Here is a 26718-nt window from a genome sequence, read left to right on the forward strand (position 1 = left end):
AGGGTTAGATAGGTTGGACAGTGAGAGCCTTTTCCCTCAAGATGGCAATGGCTAGCACGAGGGAACATACCTTTAAATTGAGGGGCGATAGATATAGGACAGTTGTCCGAGCTAGTTTCTTTACTTAGAGTAGTAGGGATGTGGAGCACACTGCCTGCAACAGTAGAAAACTCTCCAACTTTAAGGGTATTTAAATGGTCATTGTATAGGCATATGGATGAGAATAGAGTAGTTTAGGTCAGATGGGCTTCAAATTAGTTCTACAGGTCGATGGAACATCGAGGGCCGAAGCGCCTGTATTGCACTGTAATGTTCTAAAAATGCCAAGAATAAGTACTTTAAAGTTGCTGCTCGGAAGTGCAGAGTTTGAATACGTCTGAAAAGAGAGGCATATTACCCAAGATTTTCATCTTGCTTTTTGGATTGGTCGAGAATGGACTTTGCCTATTACAAACAACTGAAGGAACATGTGGTTGGATTTGATTATGTCAATTGCTGGGAGATACGATTAGTGTACCTGGCATCACACCAGCACAGAAACTCAATCATGTCATTCAAGTGTGTGGTAGATGCAGGCATCATCTTATTAGTAGAGCAGAGAGTAGAATACCTTTTATTTATCATTTCTTCCATATACAAGTGATACAGTAAAAACGAGACAGCGTTCCTCTAGGACCAAGGTGCTACACTGACAGCACAAACTACATGATCATACAAAGGGTGGCATAAAGTGTGTAAGAAGTGCAAAACATGCAAATTATTGTGTAATGAAAGATTGATAATTAATAGACATTGTTCTAGCAGCAATTTGAAGTCATGCAAAGAATTTCAGATGGAAAGGAGTCCGAACATACAGTGTAAAGGAGCCTAATGGCTTGGGGGAAGAAACTGTTGCACAGTCTGGCTGTGAGAGAACGAATGCTCTGTTATCTTCTGCCAATTGGCAGGAGGGAGAGGAGTTTGAGTGAGGGGTGTGTGGGGTCTTCCACAATGCTCTTAGCCTTTCAGATGCAGCATGTGTTGTAAATATCTATAATGGAGGGAAGAGAGACCCCAATGATCTTCTCAGCTGACCTCGCTATCCATTGTAGGGTCTCACGATCACAGAAGGTACAATTCTCGAACCAGGCAGTTATACAGCTGCTCAGTGTACTCTCCGCGCACCTTCTGTAGAATGTGGCGAGGATGGGAGTGTCGGAGGAGGGCTTTCCTCGACTTATGCAGAAAGTAGAGGCGCTGCTGGGCTTTCTTGGCTATGGAACTGATGTTGAGGGACCAGGTGAAATTTTCCACCAGATGGACACCAAAAAATTGTTGCTCTTCACGATCTCCACGGGGGAGTCAATGTTCTGTGGACAGTGGTCACTTCGTGCCCTTCTGAAGTCAACAACTATCTCTTTTTATTTTGTCCACCTTCAGAGACAGGTTGGTTCTGCACCAGTCTGTTGGCCACTGCACCTCCTCTCTGCATGTTGACCAGTCATCCCTGCTATTGAGACCCACTACATTCATGTCATCAGTGAACTTGATGATGTGATTCGATCTGTGCATCGCTGCACAGTTGTGTGTCAGCAGTGGACTGAGTAAACAGTCCTGGGGGGACCCCCGTGCTCAGTGTAATGGTGTTGGAGCTGCTGTTCCCAATCCAAACTGAGGTCCCACAGTCAGGAAGTTCAGGATCCAGTTACAAAGGGAGGTATTTAGGCCCTGCAGACTAAGCTTTCCAAACAGGTGCTGAAGAATGATAGTGTTAAATGCAGAACTCAAGTTTATGAACAGTAATCTGACATAGGTGTCTTTCTTCTCCAGGTGGGTGAGGACCAGATGTAAGGTTGTGGAAACAGCATTCATCTGTTGAGTGGTTGGGATGATATGCAAACTGCAAGGTGTCCAGTGAGGGGTGCAGCAGGGTCTTAAAATGATCATCAAGAGCCTCTCAAAACACTTCATATGATGGGTATTAATACAATGGGGCAGTAGTCATTGAGACAGGACACTGAAAACTTATTTGGCACCGGAATGATGATATCGGCCTTGAACCACGTTGGAACTATGGCACAGCTCAGGGAGATGTTGAAGATTACCGTTTCAACATCCGCCAGTAAGTCACAGCATCCTCTGAGCACTCTGCCAGGAATGTTATCTGGTCCCGTAACCTTGCATGGGTTGACTCTGCATAGGGTTTTCCTCACATCATCCATGGTAAGAGACAGCATCTGGTCATGGGGGGGGGGGGGGGGGGGGGGGATGGACATCCTCGCTGCCACATCGTTTCATGCCTCGAACCGTGCATACAAGTTGTTAACTCATCTGGGACTGAGGCATCACCAGCATAAGCAGGTGATGCTGTTCTGGATGCCTTTCCACATGCTCCGCCTATCACCTCTGTCCAGAAAGTGGCTGTGTATTCTGTGTGTGTGCGCACGCTTTGCCTCTTTGATGGCCTGGGTCAGGTTGGTCCTTGCTGATGTTAGGGCTGCCTTGTGATCTGCTCTGGAAGTGGAATCATGGGCCCATGGGCCTTCAGCAGCGAACACAAACTTTGCGGTCATCCATAGCTTCTGATTGGGACAAGAAGTGATGGTCTTGGACACAGTGACGTCGTCAATACACTTGCTAATGTAGCAAATCACTGACACTGTGTACTCCTCTAAGTTGATGGAATCGCCATCGGTTGCTGCCTCCCTGAACACGCGCCATTCAGTGCACTCAAAACAGTCTTGAAGAGCAGAAATGGCTCCTGCTGGGCCAGGTTTTCACCTGCTTCAGATCCAGTTTGACATGTCTGACGAGCAGTCTATATACTGGGATTAGCATAACAGAGATTAGATTAGATTAGGTTAGGTTACCTACAGTATGGAAACAGGCCTGTGGTCTGAGGAGCCGAGGTAGGGCTGGGGCTCTGGCCGGTTTGTGTGGGGGATGTTTGTATAAACCAGATTCAGCGTGTTCTCTCCTCTCGTCACAAAGTCAACATGCCGATGGAATTTAGGGAGCACAGTCTTGAGATTTGCATGGTTGAAATCTCCAGCAACAATAAACAGTCCATCAGGGTGTGCGTTCTGCAATCTGCTAACAGCCCCTACAGTTCAGTGTGCCTCCTTAGCATTAGCACTGGGAGGAATATAAACCCCAACTATAAGGACAGCGGTGAATTCCCGTGGCAATTATTAATGAAAGATACTAATTGCACTGCACAGTAGCATCGTGACACATTATTTATGTTAGTTGAGAAATCTGCTACTGGGTTCTCCACTGCTGTCTACCCAACTGGGAAGGTGATGGGATCTGATGTGGTATCGAGGAATCATTTCTTCAAATAGTCACAACGGTTACTCAAATTTTTCTCTATCTTTGCAAGCTCCCACAGATGCAGTGATGACAGTTTTACATACACAATGAGGAATTACTTCTGTTAGCTCTCATAATATAATAATGAGATGTGGGTAACATGGTTCTGAAGGTTCCAACAGAACTTTATTACAGCTCCTGGTATCCAACTTGAAGGTCACCAGTAGCATATACCAATTTGCTTCTATTAGCACATCATGCTGTGAAGAACTTAGTAAAATGACAGCAGAGACCTTTATAACATTAGGTAACATCTTATAATATTGAGGATATCATGTGTTTATCCCTTAAAAGATATCTTATGTACTGAGAGAAATAATAATATTTCCCTTTTTCTAAATAAAATAAAACCTCAAACAGAGATACATAGTGGTAATAGACTCATATTTCAGTTCAATAATTGAAATAAACAGAATCAGCAATCTAAACATTTTGGAGATTTGACAACTTGTCCTGATCTGGTGAGCATATACTAACTAATATACTAGCCAGATAAACACTGACTACAAGAGCAGGTCAGAGGCCAAGATCCCTGCATTGAGGGGACTAGAATGCAAGAGCAGGGATGGACTGCTGAGGCCATGTAAGGCTCTGGTCAGACCACATTTGGAATATAGTGAACAATTCTGGGTTCTGTTTCTAAAGATAGATATGCTGCCCTTGGACAGGCCCAAGAGGATGTTCACAAGACTGAATGCAGGGATTAAGGGCTTGTCATACAAGTAGTGTTTGAGGACTCTGGGTCTGTACTTGATGAAGTTTAGAAAGTTATGGGGGGGGGATTGGATTTAAACTTAGAATTGAGAGCCCCGGATAGAGTGGGCATGGAGAAGATGTTTCCATTTGTAAGGGAGTGTAGGACCTGAGGGAACAGCCCGAGTGTGAAAGGAAAACCCTTTAGAACTGAGAAATGGAGGAATTTCTTCAGCTAGAGGGTGTCAATCTGTGGAGAGCAGGTCGTTGAGTATATTTAAGACAGAGATGAATAGATACTTGATTAGTAAGTGGATCAAACATTACAGGGTAAAGGCAAGAGAATGGGGTTGAGAAACATATTAGCCATGACCAAATGGTGAACCATTCTCAAATGGGCTTAATTCTGCTCCTATATCTTATGGTCATTCCCAAACCCACAAGATACTGAATCAGTCCATGTCCAAATGGGCTATATCTAAGCTTGAAGGTGACAAGTGGCAAATATCGTTTATGCCTCATACTTGATGTGAAATGGTCATTTCCAACAAGTGAGAATCTAAACAAGAGTTTGCTCAGTGCATCAGACAATTATTCTGTTACCTGCCCTCTATCTGACTTCAAGGTTACATCCTGTACCTTGAGAAGTAACACACTAACAAATGCACTGCGTGTTTACAGTGTTTTACAAGAGAACATTTTTAGTAGCTTATCATATATCCCAAGTGAATTTCATCTCAAATATAGAGGTGTGAAATGGATGATGACAATTACAGAGGTAATGTCTTGTGCTATATATCGGAATAGTTGACTTGCACAGATGACAGGGTTTTAAAACCAAAAACAATGGGTTTTCCATTTTGCAAAAGAAAGGCACCTGGGATCTTTTGCAATGCATCAACTTCCAGATTGTGTCTTTCCTGGGGTTGTAGTATTGCAGTGGGCAAGATTTTGTCAACAAAACTAGCTTGAGAGAGTGGAGATACCCCAATATGATTTTGCTCCACATAAAGGGGTATATTTCTTGAGCTAATCTCTCAGTGGAGATAGCATATTTTCTAAATTTTGCAGAAAAGGTGAGATGAAGTTGAAATATCCAAGGCAACATTATAGATTCTTTTTATCGTGTGGGATGGGCAATTGTTTAACATCCACAGTTTTACTTGGATCAGGATGGACTTTATAGGTAAGTCAATGATTATCTGGCTGACAATGACATGTCGTTGCACTGCTGCCATCAGCACTAAAGGTTGTGGTCATGCTCTGCTTTGTCCTGCACGTGACTGTAATAGCTTCACTTATATATCATAATCAGGTCCATTTTCAATAATCCTATCTAAATGGTGGTAGAATAGATCTTGGTTTACTCATACGCCGATGGTTACCTTTGGAACTAGTACTGTTCAGTGGTATCTTACATGTCATGATCCCTTGGAATTTCTGATGAATAGGTTTGTCAAAGTATTTCACACTGTTAAGAAGCAATGAAAATTCAAGTGGTGCAGACCAAAAACACCAAATTTTAGGTAATATTTTAAAATTATGACAAAATTGACCACAGAGAAAAACTCGAGAAACTACTGGTAAATTTTCAAATATGGATTAAATTACTGCTCATTCATAACTAAAAATGCAGTAAAAGCATCCCAATTATTCAACAGTAGCCTTAATTTTCAGAAATGTAACAATGTAAAGGAAGATTTTCACCTGTATTTCTTGCCTTTCCTTTTTGTCAGGGATTGCTCTTGCTGCAGCAGCATGTTTTTCGAAAATCATTCGCTCTTTTTGGAGTCGTTTTAATTCTTCTTTTTTATATTCCTCAAACTGAGATAACTGTTCAGTTTTCTTACGTTCAAAGTCTTCAAATTCTTTTCTGAGGATTAAACATCTTCTATTAATTATTTTTGCCTTCTGTATCACATTTAATTTCAAAATCTAAACCACTGAAGTAACAAAAAAGCCTTCAAATTAGTTAAGTCGGATAATTACAAAAATATTTGTCAATCCACTATATGGCTACTTTTAGTGAACTAGATTAAATGGTTTGAAATGTGGATCAGTAGTGAAGAAATTCCAAATGCCATAGTACAGTTGTCAAATGGTAGATGTTGCAAAGAGATGTATATGGTTATGATATAGTTGCAATTTTGGAGACATTGTTGCAGAGTGGCCAATACTGGGAACTGAACACCCAGGGGTATTCAATATTTTGCAACAGCAGTCACGGAGAAAGATGTAGTTGCACTGTTAGCAAAGGAGAATCATTGCAAAAGCAAGGAAGGACATAAACATGGAAAATCATAACTTGGAATCTGTATGAGTGGAGTTTTGCAACACCAAAAGACAGAAAACATTGGGAAGGGGTTGCCTTATAGGCTCACAAATAAAGCAGTAATAATGCTGTGGAGGAAGATTTCCTGGAGTGTATACATGATGGTTTCTTAGGATTGGTGGTCACTAGTAAGAGGGACGGTATGGGTATAGAAATCTGGGAGGTCTGCAGTACAATTAAAGAAATTAGTGGAGAGCGAGCGAGCAAGGGTGGCAAGAGAGAGAGAGAGGAAGAGATAGAGAAAGAAAAAAAAGAGAGAAAAAGAGAAAAAAAAGAGAGAAGGTTCTGCGTGGTCTAGCAGTCTTCAATTAGATCAGTTTCCAGGGCCAGATGAAATGTAAGTCATGTATTTGAGTGAAACAAGTAAAGCAATAGCAGGGGCATTTGCAAAAACTTTTCAATTCCACTCTAGCCACAGGAGAAGTACCAGAGTATTAGAGGATAGCAAATTCAGTACTGTTATTCAAGAAAGGAACAAGGAATATTTCAGGAAACTACAAGCCAGTCAGTTTAACCTCAGTTGTGGGCAAACTATTAGAATTCTGAGGGAGAGAATTAATCTGGAATTAGAGAAATTAAACAGGAACAGTCAGCACGGTTTTGTTAAGAGGTGGTCATATCTGACCATCTTGGTTGAATTTTTTAAAGAAGCGACCATATATGTGGATGACAGCAATACTTTTGATGTAATCTACCTGAACCTCAGGTGGAATCCAAGGAAATATGGCAAATTGGATCCACAAGTGGTTAAGTAGCAGGAAGCAAAGAGTGATGGTTGAAGAGTGTTTTTCCAATTGTTCAGTGTTGGGCCTTTGCTGTTTGTCGTCTATATATGTGAGTTAGACTTGAATGTAGGAGGATTGATCAGTAAGATCACTGACCATACAAAAATTGATTGGGTGGTAATCCACATTATTGAGAGGCAAGAGAATATACGATGAATGATAGGTCCCTGGGAAGCACCAAAGACCGCATGCATGTACATCAGTCTCTATCAGGATAGGTGGATAAAATGGTTAAAAAGGCATTTGATATTTGCCTTAATTTGTCAAGGCAAAGTTTATGAATAGGGAGGTCACGCTGGAGTTGTTAAAAAAAGACACTTTGGTTAGTCCACAGGTCGAGTGTTGTATGCAATTCTAAAATCCATGTGATAGGAGGGATATAATAACACTGAAGTGCAGAGATTTACCAGGATGTTGCCTGGGCTGGAGAATTTCTGTCATGGAGAGATTGGACAGATTGGGGTTGCTTTCCTTAGAGCAGAGGAGATTGAGAGGGGATACGATAAGATATATGAAGTTATGAGGGACATAGATAGACTAGACAGAAAGGAACCTTTCCCCTCCATACAGGGAGTAATGATCAGGGTCATAGATTTAAGTTAAGGGGCAGAAGATTTAGAGATGTGAGGAAAATCTTTTTCACCCACAGCTTGTTGGGAATCTGGAACTTCCTGTAAGGGTGATAGAGGCAAAAACCCTCATGATATTTGAGTAGTGTTAAGATATGCATTTGTGATGTCATAGCATTCAAGGCTTTGGGCCAAGTACTGGAAAATGGAATTGGATAGTTAGGGGATTGTTTTCGACTGGCACAGAAATGATATCTATGACTCTATGATTAATATGTCGAGAAACCAACTACAGAGCAGGCTATCCTTGACTAAGTGCTGTGCAATGAAAAATTAATTAACAATCTTGTTTTAAAAGACATGTTAACAGAATAAGCATTAACCTGATTCAACAAAGCCAACATGGGTTTATGAAAAGAAAATCATGCTTAGCTAACCTATAGAGGGAGTGCAACAAAGGTTCTATAGGCTGATACCAGGGATGGCAAGACTGTCACGATTGAAGAATGTATGAGGAGAGCGTCCAGGAGACGTACATGGACAGGAAAGGTTTAGAGGGATATGGGCCATATGCAGGCAAATGAGACTAGTTCAGTGTGGGAAACCTGGTCAGCAGCGTCCAGGAGACGTACATGGACAGGAAAGGTTTAGAGGGATATGGGCCATATGCAGGCAAATGAGACTAGTTCAGTGTGGGAAACCTGGTCAGCATGGACAATTTGAACAAGTTTCTGTGCTGTATGACTCTATGACTGGGTTGACACTAACAAGAGTTGATAAGAATGAGGTGGAGGTGGAGGGGAAAATACATAAAATTCTCACAGGCTAGATAGACATACTAGGTGCAGGATGGATGTTTCCCCTATTTGGGGAGTGTAGACTTAGAGGTCACGATCTCAGGACATGGTTTAAGCCTTTTAGGACGAAGGTGAGGAAACATTTCTTCAGAGACTGATTCACCTTTGGAATTGCTACCACAGAAGGCTATGGGCTAGGACATTGAAAATATTCAAGACAGAGAATGTTAAATTTTCAAATTTGAATAACATCAAAGAGTATCAAGAGAAAATAGGAATGTGGCATTGAAAGAGAGAATCAGCCATGATCACACAGAATGGTGGAGCAGACTTGAATAGCCAAATGCCTACTCCTAGTCTAAATGTTTACAAAATATCTACATTACTACAAGGCAAAAAGATGTAAAGACGATTCATAAATCAAGTGATTAAATTATATTCTATAAAGCTAATATGAATAATGGAAAAACTAACAGATTTGAGACAACGCAGTTGGGAGGTGAAAGGAACAATTAAAAGTGAGATTAGATTCCCTATAGTGTGGAAAGAGGCCCTTCAGCCCAACCAGTCTACCACTGACTCTCCAAAGAGTAACCCACCCAGACCCATTTCCCTCTAACTAATGCACCTAATACTATGGGCAATTTAGCATGGCCAAATCACCTGATCTGCACATCTTTGGATTGAGTGAGGAAACAAGAGCACCCGGAAGAAACCCACGCAGACACGGGGAGGATGTGCAAACTTCACACAGACAGTCACCCAAGGCTGGAAACGAACTTGAGTCCCTGACGCTGTGAGGCAACAGTGCTAACCACGGAGTCATGGTGCCGTGAAGATTAAAATACCTAGTAGATTGCAGACTCAACAGTAACGGCTCTTACAGACAATTTAAAAGTAAAATAACAATTTAAGAACATGTTAGCCCAATCAGCGACAAATAGCGTTATTTGCTTCTGGAGGATAAAAAGATCATAAAGATAAATAAATATTTTGCATAACTGTTGAGAAAGCACAAGGCGGTCCTCAAAGATTTGTTTAGTTGTCAGCCAATAGAATAAAGACAGTTCAAAGGCTCTCAACTAAAAAGCAGTTAACCTTGTTACAATTGGACTTCTAGAGTCAGAGTCATACAGCACAGAAACAGACCCTTCAGTCCAACCAGTCTATGCTGACCATAATCCCAAATTAAACTTGGCCCACTTGCCAGCACTTGGCCCATTTCCTCCAAATCTTTCCTATTCATGAACTTATCCAAATGTCATTAAATGTTGTAATCGTACCTGCATCCACCACTTCCTTTGGAAGTTCATTTTACACACGAACCACACTGTGTTTGAAAAAAATTGCTCATGCCTACTTAAGTATTTCTTCTCTCACCTTATAAACATGCCTCCTAGTTTTGAAATCCTTCATGCTAGAGAAAAGACACCTGCCATTCGCCTTATCTATATCCCTCATGATTTTATAAACCTCTATAACATCACTTCTTGACCTCTACTCTTGTTTCCTCACTCAATCCAAAGATGTGCAGATCACCCTCTCAAGCTTAATAACATCCTTTCTATAACAGGGTAAATAGAACTGGACACTGTATTCCAGAATAGGCCTCAACAACATCCTGTATAACCTCAATATAACATCTCAACTCCTATATTCAAAACGTCTGAGCAATAAAGGCAAGTATGCTAAACATGTTCTTAAACACCCTACCTATATGTGATGCAGGTCAGGCAGCTTCTGAGGAGCAGGAAAATCGACGTGTTCATCAGGAATTCTGATGAAGGGCTGATGTCCGAAACTTCGATTCCCCAGCTCCTCGGATGCTGTCTGACCTGCTGTGCTTTTCCAGCACCACACTCCTGACTCTGATCTCCAGTCCTCACTTTCTCAAACCTATATGTGATGCAAACTTCAAAGCATTATGTACATGAACCCTGAGGTTTCTCCGTTTTACAACACTACCCAGGGCCCTACTTTTAATTGTACAAGTCTTGCTCTTGTTTGTTTTACTATAATGCAATACCTCACGTTTATCCAAATTAAACTATCTGCCACTCTTCAACCTACAGACCCAATTTATCAAGATCCCTTTGTAATCTTAGATAACCTTCTTCACTAGCCATGAAACCACTAATTTTGGTGTTATCCACAAATTTGCCAAACATGCTTTCTGTATTTTCATCTAAATCATTTATATAAATGACAAATGGAATATTGTGTGCAATTCTATCGGGAGGATGTTGTGAAACTTGAAAGGGTTCAGAAAAGATTTACAAGGATGTTGCAGGGTTGGAGCATTTGAGTTATAGGGAGAGGCTGAATAGGCTGAGGCTGTTTTCCCTGAAGCATCAGAGGCTGAGGGGTGACCTTATAGAGGTTTATAAAATAATGAGGGGCATGGATAGGATAAATAGACAAAGTCTTTTCCCTGGGGTGGGGGAATCTAGAACTAGAGGGCATAAGCTTACTGTGAGAGGGGAAAGATATAAAAGAGACCTAAGGGGCAACATTTTCACGTATAGGGTTGTGCGTGTTTGGAATGAGCTGCCAGAGGAAGTGGAGGAGGCTGGTACATTTGCAGCATTTAAAAGGCATCTGGATGGGTATATGAATAGGAAGAGTTTAGATGGATATGGGCCAACTGCTGGCAAATGGGACTAGATTAGGTTAGGATATCCGGTTGGCATGGACGAGTTGGACAGAAGGGTCTGTTTCCGTGCTGTACATTTCTATGGCTATGATAAACTTTGGAACACCACTGGTCACAGGCCTCCAGTCTGAAAAAACAGCTCTCCATCATCACTCTAGAACAAAATCAGATTGATTTCACTTTCAAATTATACTGGATTATTGGAAATACAACTTTTTTGATATTTTAAATGACTGTACAGTAGTTATAGTGAGGCCAGTGCTTGAGGTGTGGAATCCAGAGTCATGAGGCTCTGTAAAAGAGGGTTGCTGGAAATATTAGATTAAATCTTGTACCCTGCAGAATATCTGAAGCACGAAAGAGAAATCAGAATGGATTCTGGAGTGGTGATACAATTTGAATTGCTGCCAGTAAAAGTGAATGTAATTTGAAGGTTTTAAGAATAATGGAACCAGAATCAAATGTAGAATTAAAGTTATTGAAAGTGCTTACTTTGTTTAATTCTTTTTAATATGCAATAAAGTTTGTTATTGTTAAAAAAAAAGTGAAATTTTGTGAAATAATTCTATTGGTTAGTTGTTGAGCATTCCAATTTCAATTTTTAAACTATTAATTGGCCCTAATAGAATCCTAATAAGATACATTGAAAAACAAATAACTGGAAATCCAGATGGTAACAAATGCAGGACTTTATAACACAGTTATGTATTAAAATGTCTCCTCTAATTTAAGTTTAAACAAAATGTTCTAGTGAGACAGATGTGCTCATTCTAAAATCTGCCTGGAAACAGCAGCATGTAGTCTAGCAGTCATGCAGAAAGCAATTCAAACATGTAATGTCGTGCTGCTTGAAAAAGCTAGTGACCGTTTTCACAAAGAAGAAAAGACAGCTGCCCTTCGCAGTCACACAGAGATATGGAGGAAGGGATACAAAAGCAGCTACTCTGTGAAGAGCTTGTACATGAGCAAAGTAACATGTTAATGAGAGTAGATATTGGATTGGATTTGAAACATTTAAGTCTGTTCCCTCTCCACAGCTGCTGTCAGAAACTTTGTATTTATTTCAGATCAATAGCATTTGCAGTAGCTTGCTTTCATTAACATGCTGATGAGACCTGGTTCACTATTCGAAAAGAGAACAGAACAGGATTTTTGGAAATTTAAGAAACATTGTGTGCTAAGGTGAGCCTTGCTGGTTGGTGAAAGCCAGTTCTGGAATACCTCGGGCCAAGAGGAAGGAATTTTCAAAGTACACTGAAAGATTCAACCTGGTATGGCAAGAAGTGAACCTGCTGGCAAGTTGGCTGCAGCTTGGGACTCAATCTTTTATACAACTAATGCATCTGCCTGAAGTTTGGCAGAAAGTAAAACATGCTTTGTTTTGGTTGCATTAATCAATACATTTTAACCTTAATATTTAATAGGCAACTAATATACCAAAGTAATGTTAATCAGTGTTTCCAATCTTGTCTGTAAAAAATTTTAAAACATGCAAATTTGTCCTTTAGTTATTTCAGTCAGTAGTTGGGAATTTTTTTTAAATGCATCAATTTCTCAGGAGATCATAATACAGATTTTTGTTTATAAATGTTTCTCTATCGACTGCTTTCAGTGCTTATCATATTAGCAGTAACATTTTTACTTGTCATGTTAGGAAAATGGATTTTCAACATTCAACCTTCTCCTTTACACACCCAATCATTTTTTATGTCATTCCATTCTAGAGATCTTAAAATTGGGGGTTGCATTTTGATTTTTTTGTCACAAATGGCTTGATTTTTAAAGCAAAGTGTATTCACAACTTTAAAATGTTAATGGAATATGCCTTGAAGCTATTTTCAATAACTGAAAACATCAAGTAGCCTGACTTTAATTGCACCGTTAAGGGGTATTTGGTTCTGAATATTCAGCAAGAGTCGCCTGTGAAATTAAGCAGCATGGCATTACATGTTAGGCTCACCTACTATGTTTACTCTGTTTTAATCTGTTCATGGGGTGTAGATGTTGTGGCTTGATCAACATTTATTATCCATCCCTAACTAGTGGCAAGCTGCTTTCTTGAACTGCTGCCATTTTTGGGGTGTAAATAAAACATGGAACATAGAACTATACAGCGCAGAACAGACCCTGCGGCCCTCGACGTTGCGCCAACCTGTGAACTATTCTCAGCTCGTCTCCCTACACTATCCCATCATCATCCATGTGCTTTTCCAAGATTGTTTAAATCTCCATAATGTGGCGGAGTTGACTACATTGGATGCCCTACCTGCCAACGCCCTTACCACTCTGAGTAAAGAGCCTACCTCTGACATCTGTCTTAAATCTATCACCTCTCAATTTGTAGTTATGCCCCCTCGTACAAGCTAACATCATCATCCTAAGAAAAAGACGTTAACTGTCTACCCTATCTAATCCTCTGATCGTCTTGTATGGGTCTATCAAATCCCCTCTTAACCTTCTTCTTTCCAATGAGAACAGACCCAAGTCTCAAAGCCTTTCCTCATAAGGTCTTCCATCCAGACCAGGCAACATCCTGATAAATCTCCTCTGCACCTTTTCCAATGCTTCCACATCCTTCCCGAAATATGGCGACTAGAACTGTACACAATATTCCAAGTGTGGCCGCATTAGCGTTTTGTATAGTTGCAGCCCACTGTGCTGTTTGGGAGACAGTATGGAATTTTGACACAGCAATAGTGAAAGAACAGCAAAGTCAAAATAGCATGTGGCTTTTTGGAGGAGAATTACAGGTTGCTCCCGTGCATTTACTGCCTTTTGTCTGGTTTTGAAAGAGCAAATTGATTTTGGAAGCTTTAGGACAAGTTACCATGTTTTACTTTCTTTGGTTTTCTATGCAGTTAAAGAATTGTTGAATGTTTTGAGAAAAGAATCTCATTTGTAAAACAAAAGGTAAACATTTCCGGAAGTTAACTGAAGTACTCATATTCACTGCTGACCAAAATTAGATATACAGTTATATGCCTGTGAACACGCTGTTTGGCTTTGTAAACTTAGTAAATACATTTTTATTCAAATTATAAACTAACATCAAAGTTCTATTATTCATAAAGTCTGGTTAGGAACAACTGGGCAATTTTGAGTGTAATTGACTATTCTAATGTGAATCCATAGATTCTACTATCCCCTGCATCACATTGTGCCAACCAAGCCAGCTGCTTTATCCTGGATGGTGTCCATGGTTTATTGGTTTACTTCCAAAAATGTTAGGGGCAATCCCATGGCAGCATGTGCAAAGGTCACAAATATCCAGTTCAGACTTCTAAAGGATACTGTTACACCAAAGTAAGTGACTGTATAGTCAGATGTTGGGGTATGAGTGCCCCAAAATAGGAGATTCACTTATGCAATTGCACCTAAGAAAACCTTACCAAAGACACAATCTTTTAGTAAATAGTAATGTGCAATGTAGTTTGCCCAAGTTACTTGCTTCATTCTATGACATTTTTGAAGGGATAGGAAAATAATTTATCTTTATTTCACCATCAGGTCATGGAGAAAGTCGTATTGTAACAATGCTCTCTGCTGTAAGAATTAACCACATACACATACCTAAGGTCCACCATGGCTTTTTCTCTATCATTTCGGAGTTGGGCCAATGTAGCATTTTCTGCTCGAAATTGGTCAATTTCATGTTCTAATTCTGCCAGTTTATCCTTCAGTAACTTGGACTGGATACCAGCACCTAGAAAACAGCACAAAATGTACTTAAAATGAAAGCTGTAAAAAATAAAGAGCAAACACAATTCTTACTGTTGCCTAAAAGACAACTTATGAAATTAAGAAAATTGTGAAGAGGAAAGAGGGCAAAGTCGCACAGAATCCTCCTAATTATTCCCCAAAAGGTCAGTGAAACACACACTAAAACCATAGCAAACATTTACAAGTATCAATACTATTTTCCTTGAGGCTCCGAACTCTTCAAGTGCAGCTATTGTGAGCAAGCTAACAGTCAAAACAGTCGCCCAGTCACTCCCCAGTATTCCGAGAAAACAAAAATACAACTTTTTTCCAAAAAAGTTGCTACATTTTCAAACAGTATTTTCCACTCAACCTAGCAACTATTCCCTGCACAACTTTGCTCATGCTGCTCTCCAACTTTAGTTACATTCTCCCTTGAAGCTTTACAATATACACTGGCCAATCTGATTTCTAATACAAGAACTTAAGAAACAGAATCAAAATTGCACCATTCTGGACTTTGAGACTGCTCCACCAATCAGTAAAATCATGATGTATCCGAGGTGTATCAGCCAAGCTGTCTTCATTGCTCAGTCCTTTGAGTATAGGAGTTGGAAAGTCATGTTGAGGTTGTACAGGACATTGGTGAGGCCTCTTCTAGAATACGTATCCATTCTGGTTACCTTATTAGTGGAAGGATATTATTAAGCTGGAGATTTGACTTATAAAGAAAGGCTGGAGAGACTAGGACTTTTTCCCAGTGGAGCACAGCCTTCTGCAAATTTATAAAATCATGACGTGTTTGGATAGAGTTAATGGTAGTTGTCTTTTCCCTCAGATAGGGGATTTCAAGACTAGGGGGCACCTTTTTAAGGTGAGAGGTTGAGAGATTTAAAAAGACATGAGGTGCAAATTTCTTTCACACAGGTAGTGGTTTGCGTGTGAAATGAACTTCCTGAGGAAGTGGTGGTTGTGGGTACAATTACAACTTGTTAAAGACTTTGATGAGTACTTGAATAGGAAAAGTTTGGAGAAATATGGGCCAGAAGCAGACAGGTAGGCCTATTTTAGTTTTAGATTATGTTTGGCATGGACTGGTTTGATGTGCTATATGACTCTATATCACAATATCCCCTTATCATTTTATATCCAAAAATCTAACATTCTTTAAAATGAATATTAAGGAATGAAATGACTGAAACTACAAATCCGAGGCAGAAAATCACAAAGATAATTATATAGGCCTTTAGCGCCAGAACTTTCTCACCTCAGTCTGAACTGGACAATATTTTATTCTGAGACTAAGACCGTGTTCTCGATTTCCAGATAGAAAATCATCTATCCAACATGAGTCCCTTTAGATTTTAAATATTTCAACGAGATCACTACTCATTCTTCTACATGCTGTGGAGCACAGACCTAGAGAAACACCCCATACCAAGAATCTGCTTTATCAAATATTGTGGCATTCCCTCCAAAGTATATCTTTCTTTAGGTATGAAAACTAAAACTATACACAGTATTCCATAAAATGATCTCATCAAGGACTTACCATCAGCAGGAAGATTTTGTAGACATTATAGTCCAAACCCTTTGTGCTAACGTACCATTTGCTTTCCTAATTGCTTGATGTACATGTTGACTTTCTGTGATTCATGCTGATGCTGTAATCATAGTCTAAATGCTCTATTATATCACATTCCTGAGAATAGAGTTGAGCATTTTCACTACACTAGCAGCCTAACTAGCCAATAGTTCTGCTTTTTAAAATAGCAGCGTTACTTTTGCTGCCTTCTAATCCAGAGGGGCTGTTCTGGAAGATCATAAACAATACATTCATGATCTTTGGCAGCTAAGTCTTTTAAAATCCTAGGGTAGAAGAAATTAGGTACAAGAAATTTGTTGGCCACAGCCCCAATCTCTACATTTTTCTTCATTAATACCAATTTCTATAAGGTCACCACTCACAAACCTCTTTCTTACTTCTTTATTAGCTCCATTCAAACAAATTCAACATGAATTTTTAAAATCCAAGATTCTCTCTCTCTCTCTACTGTCTTTACCCAATCATTTAGTATTGGTGAAACTCTGACCCTTTTTCTATTTTGACTAACTCTTCTAAAAGGCATTCCAAATTATTGAATCCCAACTTTACTCATACTGCAGCCACATAGCCCTGGTGGTTATTAGAAATCTATAGTATAAACTCATCCATTCGTGAAATTTTGTACATTCAATATAGTGCATTGGCTTTGATGGTTTTACATTTTCCCCTGATAGCACCTTAGTCAGTAATACCCCATAATCTTTAAGCTCCCTGTCCCTTCCTAACACATTGACTACTTGCATCCAGTCTTAACATTTTAATTACTTTATGTAATAAAAACAAAAACATCAAAAACTTAATAATTTTTGCACATTAAAAATCATGTAAATTATGAGAAATATGATTGTAGTGAGTGTCATTAATGACAATGAACAAAGCAAAAAAAAAAAGGCCCATTGTGCTCCTAACTCGCATTTTCTGTCCTGTTGGGCTTTTGTATTTCTTTTCTAAACAGCCCCTATTGCATAATTCTTGTCTATCTGCCTTCCTATCTCTTGTTCTGCTAAATGTGTGTGTTTCCTTATTTATTTATTCCCTGCTTTTAGATGAGTGAAGAAATGGTGGTGAAGTGACACAAAGTGCTGCGACCTACCTCTGCAGTGAAACTTCAAATAATCAATAACTACCTCTCAATTCACAACCAAATGTCTTTGTCTGTTCTTGTATGGTTCTCAGTCCAGTTCTGACATCTTCAACCTACTATTATTTGACTACTTCTGCTCTAATGTCGAATACCATTCTTGCTGTTTAGACTCTACTGCAAATCCGGTGGTTCCATTTATTCAATTTTTCCTCTATCCTTCAACTCAATTTCTGTTCCTTAATTAGAGATGCTAAGAGATATAGGATAATACATTTGCCTATCTCCCCTCTTTCTGGTATACCTCCATTTGTAATCTCTCTGCAATTCTCCCACCTGCACTCCATTTACCACATCACAGTTATGGAAACCTAATGTTAGCACTGAGCTGGGTACAGTTAATTAATGTTCTAAATATGTAAAGGAGGTATTAAAAGCAAATTTCCAGAACTCAGGAGGTAGAGATGACAACATGCAGGACAGAAACTGGGTGAGATTGGGATTAAGCGGTACATAGGTTAATCACCTTTATATATTCCCCTGTTCTCACAAGAGGTTGAATCAGTTCGGGTTAGTTAGTTAGTTAGTTAGTTAGTTAAAGGTTAATTTTTTAAAAACTATTGCCAGTAATAATAAAAAGCTATGTAGGCACAGAGGCAGAATAAGGAATGGAAACATGGACAACCAACGATAGGAAAGCAAGTAATGATGGACAGGGAGCAGGGCTACATAACTAGCAAAGATAATGGAGGGCTTGAATGAAACTTGGACAATGCTGTGTACACTTGGGAAAAGAGTAGACTACACCAGGACAACTGGACAATATATGGTGGGAATTGACTAGATAGGTTTTCAATGTGTGACTGGATGGGTGTATAAACCTGAAGTACAACTTTCCCAGGTTGGTTCTATGCTAATGCTCGCTCTCCCTTTGCTTGCATGAATAAGCGATTATTCTGATTCTGAATCTCCTGGCAGTTTGTCAAGTTGAACAACAAGCAGCATTTCACCTCCAGCTTCATTCCTACAAACTTTTCGTCATCCCAGACTGACTGCCTCTTCCAACAGTACACAAAATATTTGTTATTTTTAAAGTGCTTAAAAAGGAAGTCAGGATTTAATATTTAAAATTAATAGAATTATATTTTTTAAATCCTGCTCTCTGCCATTGAAGGTTGGCCATACCAGCTCAAGCCCAACAGAAATACTGAGCTCTCCAGTATGCAACAAGCTTTCTCAAATTCTTAACAATGAAAACATACATCGATTTCACTTTCATTTAAGAAATATAATGTATATAGATATTATACCTATTGGTTTATCATTCACAGCTTTAAACTTTTGTTCCAGTCCTTGATCAGATCCAGACTCATTCTTGGTTTTCAGTGAAGGAAACAATCTCTTTATCAAATCAGAGACTGGGGGTGATTCTGTGGCTTTGTCCATGTTCTTTTCACCCACAACATCTCCTTTCTTAGCAGAAGCAACTTTTCTTTGCATAATTTTATCCTCATTAGTTTTTCCAGAAGAGAAACATCCATCTAATACAGAAGAATTAACAGACTCTGCTGAGTTATCTTCGTGGTTAATTAATCCACTTTCATCTAGGTCAGCCCATGTTTGTTCATCATCAAAATCAACATGCTCTTGATGGCAAGTTGAACTGATTTTGCATCTCGAATTGGAGAGAGATGAATCTTGTTTCTGGCTCAACAAAATCTTCTTGTTTTCTATTACAGTAGACATTTCAATATCAACATCAGATGACGAGGAGGAGGAGGACAAGTCAAGATCTGTATCCATATTCTTGTCTTTACTGAGAATATCTGTTGGCTTTTTTCTACATTTAGATTTAGGATCATCTTCTTTGTCACTGCTGCAGATCACAGACTGTTTCCTCATTGTTTTTTCATTTGTCAAGGTGGAATCAAGGTCATCAATTTCAGAATCCAAAGTGGTATTACAACTGCTAAATTCATCCTCTACAGGATCACAGTCAACAGTTTTGAATGCTACTTTATCACTGGTTGGTAAGCCAATAACAGTTTTCCCATTTTCTTTTACCCTATTCCTATGTTCTAAAATATTATGACTTTTAAGATTATCATCTACCTCGAAATCTGTATTCCCACAATTCACTGGCTCACTTGAATTTTCAAAGGTTTTGTGTTGGTCAGATTTGATTGGGGTAGATGACAATCTGCAACATTCATTGTTCTGCCAGTTACCTTGTATCATTTTTTGTACAAAGGATGAATTACTAGAGAAGGAAAGTTCTTCAGCCGCCTCCTCCAGAAATTCAAATTCATTCAATTCTATATTTTCTTTCTCTTTTTCCTTGTTCCACTTGTCCAAATTTTTCTGAAATGATGTTTCAAGTGTATGTTCATGCCCAGTTGCTTCTTTACTACTTGGCTGTGTAGGAACAACATGTTCATTTGTCTGAAATTTCTCACCATTATGAACCGCTATTGGTCTATGTGAAGTGACAGTGCTCTGTCCAGTTTGTTTTGATGCACTCTGTTCATATTTCTGAACCATGTTTGCACACTCAGTTTTAATAGTTTTAGGGATATTTTGAATTTTACCAACTAATGTAGTTTTTTTTCTGTCAGCCTGCATTTTCAGAGGTGACTGGGAGGAATTTTCTCCTTTACAATTATCCAAAGCAGTTAACTTTTTAACACGCAAAGCAGAGTTGTTCTTTCCTTTACTATTTGCTGCTGGATTGTTGATGAGCCCAGCTGAGCTTCTGAAATGGTTTTCTTTGTTTAACATTGTAAATTTGCACTGCAATTTTTGATGTGTTGTGCTCACTGAACTTTGAGAACCTGCTGCCGGTTGATTCGTTAGGTTTGATTCCTTATCAGTTATTTTCTTGGATGTCAAATATCTTGAATTAACTTTTGAGAATCTTGCTAGGCCTTCGCCACACTTTAGAAACTTCCTCTTTTGATGGCCTTTGTCCTTTAAAAACATAGAAGTATGTAGTAATTAAGAATTTAGTGACAGTTTTGAAATAGTTTTAAAAATTTATAACGTTACCTTGATGCGTTAAAATCATTCAAACAAAACCCTACTTTCACACTTTCTAATAAAGTAGTGTTGGCTTCAAAGAATACTACAAACTGTATTCCCAGACCCATTCTCAAAATTTGGAAGATAAAGGGGTGTGGTTGGAAGTAGTAATGTTGGCCCAAAATTCAATGGAGCATTTTGTTTGTGCTGAAAAATCCTGCCTGTGTCAGCAGATAATGAGAAGACTAGGACATGAAAAGCAGGAGTGACAGTCTAACTCCTTCATTAATGAGATTTAAAGACACAGACAAAAAGAACAGAAGGAAATAGGGTTAAATTAAACAGATGATAGTAAAGAGAAGGAAAGACTGGATTAAAAGTATGGCAGAGGGTCTCAAGACAAATAGGTCAAGATAAGGAAAAAAATTCTCCACTCAGAGGACTGTGATGTTTTGTCATTCGCTAATCTAGAGGGCTGTAGATCCTCACCAAGTAGATTCAATACAGAATTGCACTGATACTTCGACATAAAGGCGTGTGGGGATTATTCTGGGAAGTGGAGTTGATGTTGATGCCCTACCATCCTCTGAATTACAAATATACGAAGACTTTGCTTCTACTGCCTTCTGAGGTACAGGGTTCCAAAGAATAAATAACTCATATCGACAAGCTAATGGATCATAAGAGAGACATAAGAAGAACAGAATAAAAGCAATATCTGGGATAGCAGAACTCGCTGGGATGGGGTGGGGGGGGGGGGAAGAAAGAAAATCAGGACTCAGGTTGGAGGGCAGAATTGGGAGGGGGAAGAGGGAACAACACAGGAAAAGGAGTGAGAAGGGGAAGGAGGTGGGTGAGAGAGGAGGCCTCCCAGCTCCTAGGCCCTCTTTGTAGCCCATTTCATGCTAACCACAGCTCCTGGATCAATCCTCTGGTTGTCAACATGCCTCCCCACAGTTCCAGTGTCATCAGACACTGCCTTAGTATTTCGTCCACTCCCTTGTTTTTCCCACCCTTTGTGATTTTTGTTATCATGAACGTGCCCGTGGTGGGCAGTTAGTTATTTGGGTAATTGGATATTTATTGGTAGGTTTTTCAAAATATGAAAAGAGCTGGGTTCATGCCCTTTGTATGCAAGCAGTGTGTGAGATTTGTTAATTGTGTTTTTGTTAATTTGGCGTGGGCTGATATATAATAGGAGTCGGGTTCTTGCCCAGTGAGGCATTATCTTCTAGACAGCAAAAAACGTACAGAAGGAAAAGGTGGAAACGGACACTTGTGATAAATAGCATTCACAATAAAACCCTTGCAAATCTTTTGGAAAAAAAAGTGTTCCTACTTAACTTAATATATGATTATTGATCTATCAAACAAAGGACTTCATAGAGAACTCCCCAACTCTTCTTGGGAGCAATGTTGTTAAATCTTAGTGTACCTGGGGGCAGTTGAGGCCTTAGTTTAATGGTTCATTTGAAAGACAACACCTCTGTTACAGTATTGACTGAAAGGTTAGTCTAAATTTTGTGCCTGAATCTCTGGAGTGAATGTTGATCCAATACAATGGCAGAATGACAACCTTCTGTGCCATAAACAATCCTACATTTCGAATCTACAACTTCTAGTACAGAGATGGAGAATGCAAACAGCTTCCCAATGGAGCCATTTTGAAATCTGATAATTAATTTGAATAACTTAAGTAGTAGCAAATGATTTCTAATGTTTCTATAGTTTATGGCATTTCACAAATCTCAAACTGCATGTTTAACTTAATGCATTTTAGATTTATTGTTCCAAACACAAACCTGTGGCTGATTCAATTTAAGTTGCTGTTGTTTCAACCTCTCTTCTTCCATTTGCATCTGTTTCTCCAAGTATTCTTCATAAGTTTCCTTCCTTATACCTACTCCTGGTTTAATTGGTCTATGAAGAATATTAACAAGAGCAGTTTTGTTTTAATTCCTTTAGTTTAATCACAGTTCAATAATCTTTGCATTTGAAGTGTTGTGTATCAAGGCAGATATAAGATATTAATACAAAATTGTTATATATACTTTCATAAACATTTCAATCCATCACAAAGCATACAATTGTTTTAGATTGTATTAATAATTACAGAATATTTTATAAATTAGGTTTTTGCTAATCATTTGTTAATATGGGTAACTAAAGTAACCCTTTATTTGAATATATTGGCAGTTCCCCAGATTGTGGAGTCAGTTTGCAAGTTGATTTGTACTCAAATTGGAATACACTATCACATTCTTAAGTAAAAGCTTTCATAGGTTAGATGTACATAAATCAGGGAGCCTCAGTGTTCATTATGAGAGTTCCAATCTTTCATTTACCTTTCCTCTAAAGCTGTAAAGGATAGAGGATCTTTATGATCAAGTTTTTCAGATGGAGATGGAAAGAAAGATGTACTTGTACAATCTTTATTTCCTTGATGTGTGTCTGAAGGTTCATCTGAAAATGAACATCCTGAATTTGGTTCATCCTGGACTTCGTTCTCACCTACAAAAGATTTTTGTTTTCAAAAATTAGGAACGCAGATTTTGTAGGTACTCACATTACTAACTTTGTATCCTGTACTTCTGTTTTTTTGTGCTAACAAGGCTGAAATACAGTACTGTCAGACTTAATTTGCAATATTTTGAACTACTTCATGAGGTAGTGTCATACTAGTGAGAGTGAGAGTGTGTCATGTCTTTTTGTGGCTAGTTGATGTTCATATATCCTGTTGGCTAGTCTTCTGCCTGTTTGTCCAATGTAGTGTTTGTTACAGTTTTTGCAAGGTATTTTGTAAATGACATTAGTTGTGCTTGCTGTCTGCATAGGGTTCTTCAAGTTCATAAGCTGATGTTTTAGTGTGTTGGTGGGTTTGTGGGCTACCATGATGCCTCTTGGCTCAGACATCTTGGCACAAAAAGACATGACCCACTCTCACTAGTATCCTTACATACAGATGAGGAAGGACACTACTTCGATTGGGACAATACATCCATCCTAGGATAAGCCAAACAGAGACATGTGCGAGAATTTCGAGGTGTAGCACTCCAACCGGAACTCTATCAACAAACACATTGACTTGGATGCCATTTACCACCTCCTGAGTAAAAGATCAAGAGTGGATGGAATGAGCTGCCAGAGGATATGGTGGAGGCTGGTATAATTACAACATTTAAGAGGCATTTGGATGGGTATATGGATAGGAAAGGTTTGGAGGGCCAGATGCTGGCAGGTGGGACTAGATTAGGTTGGGATATCTGATTGGCATGGACAGGTTGGACTGAAGGGTCTGTTTCCATGCTGTACATCTCTATAACTCCAAATGACATCACCACAGGAAATGACATCACCAACCCAAGGAAACCAAAACACAAATAAAAAGCAGGCCATACCACCAGTGCTTCAGAGGCTCAATAATGATGTTACCTAGTATGGTGACGAAACGTCTGAAAATGAACCTTCCAGCTCAGCAAGCAAGCTTACTTCGAGAACCTCAACCTGAGCTTCAAATCTTCTCAAAGAATTTTCACTTATAACACATCATACCTCTCAAATATCCAAAAGAATTATATTATGTTTCATGCAAATAAGTATAGGAGCCAATTTATGCACAAGATCCCACAAACTACAAAAATGTCATTTGTCCATTGATGATCTTGTTAGAGAAAGGAATTTTAAAAATTCATTCAGGGAATGTGGGCTTCACTGATTGATGAATGGGCAGAAATGCTGATTCATTCTCCTTGAAAAGATGATGATGAGCTGCCTTCTTGGACCACAGCAGTCTACTTGATGTAGGTACATCCATACTGCTATTGGTGAAGGAGTTTGAGGTTTTTGACCCAGCACCAAAAGGAACAACAAAATGTACTTCCGAGTCATGACAATGAGTAGCTTGGAGAGGAACTTGCATTTGCTGACATTGTTCTTCAATATGTTAGCGGTCGAGGGTTTAGAAGGAGCTGTCCAACAAGCCTTGATGAATTTCTGCAATTCACCTTACAAATGAAACACACATATTCTACTGTGTGTTAGAACATAGAACACTGAGTCCCTACAGTGTGGAAACAGGCCCTTCGGCCCAGCAAGTCCACACTGATCCTCCAAAGAGTAACCCACCCAGACCCATTCCCCTATTACTCTACATTTTGCCTGACTAATGCATCTAACTTACACATCCCTGAACACTATGGACAATTTAGCATGACCAATTCACCTATGCGGCACATTTTCGGACTGTGGGAGGAAGCTGGAGCATCCGGAGGAAACCCACGCAGACACTGGGAGAATGTGCAAACTCCACACAGACACAGTTGCCCGAGGTTGGAATTAAACCCCAGTCCATGGCGCTGTGAGCCACTATGCCGCCCCGTGTTAGTGGTGGAGGAAGTGAGTGTTTGAGAATGGGTTGCCAATGAATTGGACTGCCTTGTCCTGGATGGTGTTTAACTTTTCGAATATTGATGAAGCTACTCTTACCCAGGCAAGCGAGGAGCATTCCATTATACTCCTAACTCATGCCTTACAGACTTGCCTTGAGGAGTCAGATGGTGTGTTACTCACTATCTTCTTGGAGATGGTAACTTCCAGGAACTTGCATGTTGTAGCTGTTACATGGCACTAATTAGACAAGCCTAGATATTGTCCAGGTAGTTTTTTGGACACGGAGTGCTTCAGTATGTAAGGGGTCACGGATAGTGGTGAACATTGTGCAATCATCAGAAAACATTCCCACTTCTGAACTAATTTTGGAGGGAAGGTCATTGGTGAAGCAGCTGAAACTGGTTTGGCCTACAGCAGGAGAGCGCGTGAGAGCACATGAGAGCAGATCACACAAAACATCTTGTCCTCCCCATTAGTATCAGCATTTCACAGGGACCATTCCCTTCATGACTACTCTGGTCCACTCTTCCATTGTCCCCAACACATCCATTACTCCACCATGGGGACTTGCCTACAAATCATAGAAGGTATACACCTACAGATTCACGTCTTCCCTCCTCACTATCAATGGCCCCAATCAGCTTACATAGGAAGCAGCATTTTATTTGTACTTCTTTCAATTTTGTCTACTGTAATTGCTGGTCAACAGTCTCCTTCAGATCAAATGTGGATCAGGTGACCATTTTGTGGAACACCTCTACTCCAGCTGTAGGAATGACCCCAACCTTATCATTGCTTGCTATTTTAATAAGCCATGTTGCTTCCAGACTAATATTTCCATGACCATCTAAAGTGCTCCAAAAAAGCTCAACACTAGCTAGAGGGACAGAACCCATATTTTCTGTTCAGACACTTTTCAGCTTCTAGGATTCAATACTGAGGGGTACAACTTCAGAATTTGACCACAATACTCAATTTTTCTACCATCTACACCCTTCCCAGAAATGTAGTATTTGTAATGTTTTGGCTTTGCTATTAGCAGAGCAGAACCATTTTCTCCTTTTCACGTGAATGTGTACACTTGTTTTACATATATCTTTACTAACATTACCACTACTTTGTCCTTTGGTCCCAGCATCCTCAGTGTGTTCCACTACTACCTCCACCCCATCTATCAACTGCAGAGGGAAAAAAAAAATCACCATTTTCTGGTTCCTTTCAGTTCTGAAGAGAGATGGCACGCTGGCTCAGTGATTAGCATTGCTGCCTCACAGCACCAGGGTCCCAGGTTCGATTCCTGCCTTGGGCGACTATCTGTGTGGAGTTTGCACATTCTCCCAGTGTCTGCATGGGTTTCCTCAGGGTGCTCCGGTTTCCTCCCATAATCCAAAGATGTGCAGGTTAGGTGAATTGGCCATGCTAAATTGCCCATTGTGTTAGCTGTATTAGAGGGAACTGGGTCTGGGTGGGTTACTCTTCGGAGGGTCGGTGTGGACTTGTTGGGCCGAAGGGCCTGTTTCCACACTGTAAGGAATCTAATCTAATCATACCAGATTTGAAACATTAACTCTTTCTCACTTCACAGAAGCTGCCCAATCTGCTGAGTGTCTCCAGCATTTTGTTTTTATTCCCAATGCATTACCTGGGTTTCTGGGTTACTAGGAGAAAGTGAGGACTGCAGATGCTGGAGATCAGAGCTGAAAATGTGTTGCTGGAAAAGCGCAGCAGGTCAGGCAGCATCCAAG

General features: G+C 39.6%; 1 protein-coding gene across 1 annotated transcript in view; it reads right to left on the minus strand.

The window, feature by feature from the left end:
* Positions 1 to 26718, minus strand: part of cpap (centrosome assembly and centriole elongation protein) — a 96273-nt gene that overhangs the window by 39424 nt on the left and 30131 nt on the right. Inside the window, exons 5-9 of the mRNA XM_043691877.2 lie at positions 22930 to 23095; positions 22387 to 22504; positions 18877 to 20533; positions 14751 to 14883; positions 5752 to 5917 (exon numbers count right to left, since the gene is read on the minus strand). Of these exons, the coding sequence (XP_043547812.2) occupies positions 5752 to 5917; positions 14751 to 14883; positions 18877 to 20533; positions 22387 to 22504; positions 22930 to 23095 (2240 nt within the window). The remainder of the gene's footprint in view (positions 1 to 5751; positions 5918 to 14750; positions 14884 to 18876; positions 20534 to 22386; positions 22505 to 22929; positions 23096 to 26718) is intronic.

The sequence above is a fragment of the Chiloscyllium plagiosum genome, unplaced genomic scaffold (genome assembly GCF_037043375.1).
Source record: "Chiloscyllium plagiosum isolate Xiang-an unplaced genomic scaffold, Cpla_swu_hap1 HiC_scaffold_6, whole genome shotgun sequence".
NCBI classification, from domain to species: domain Eukaryota; kingdom Metazoa; phylum Chordata; class Chondrichthyes; order Orectolobiformes; family Hemiscylliidae; genus Chiloscyllium; species Chiloscyllium plagiosum.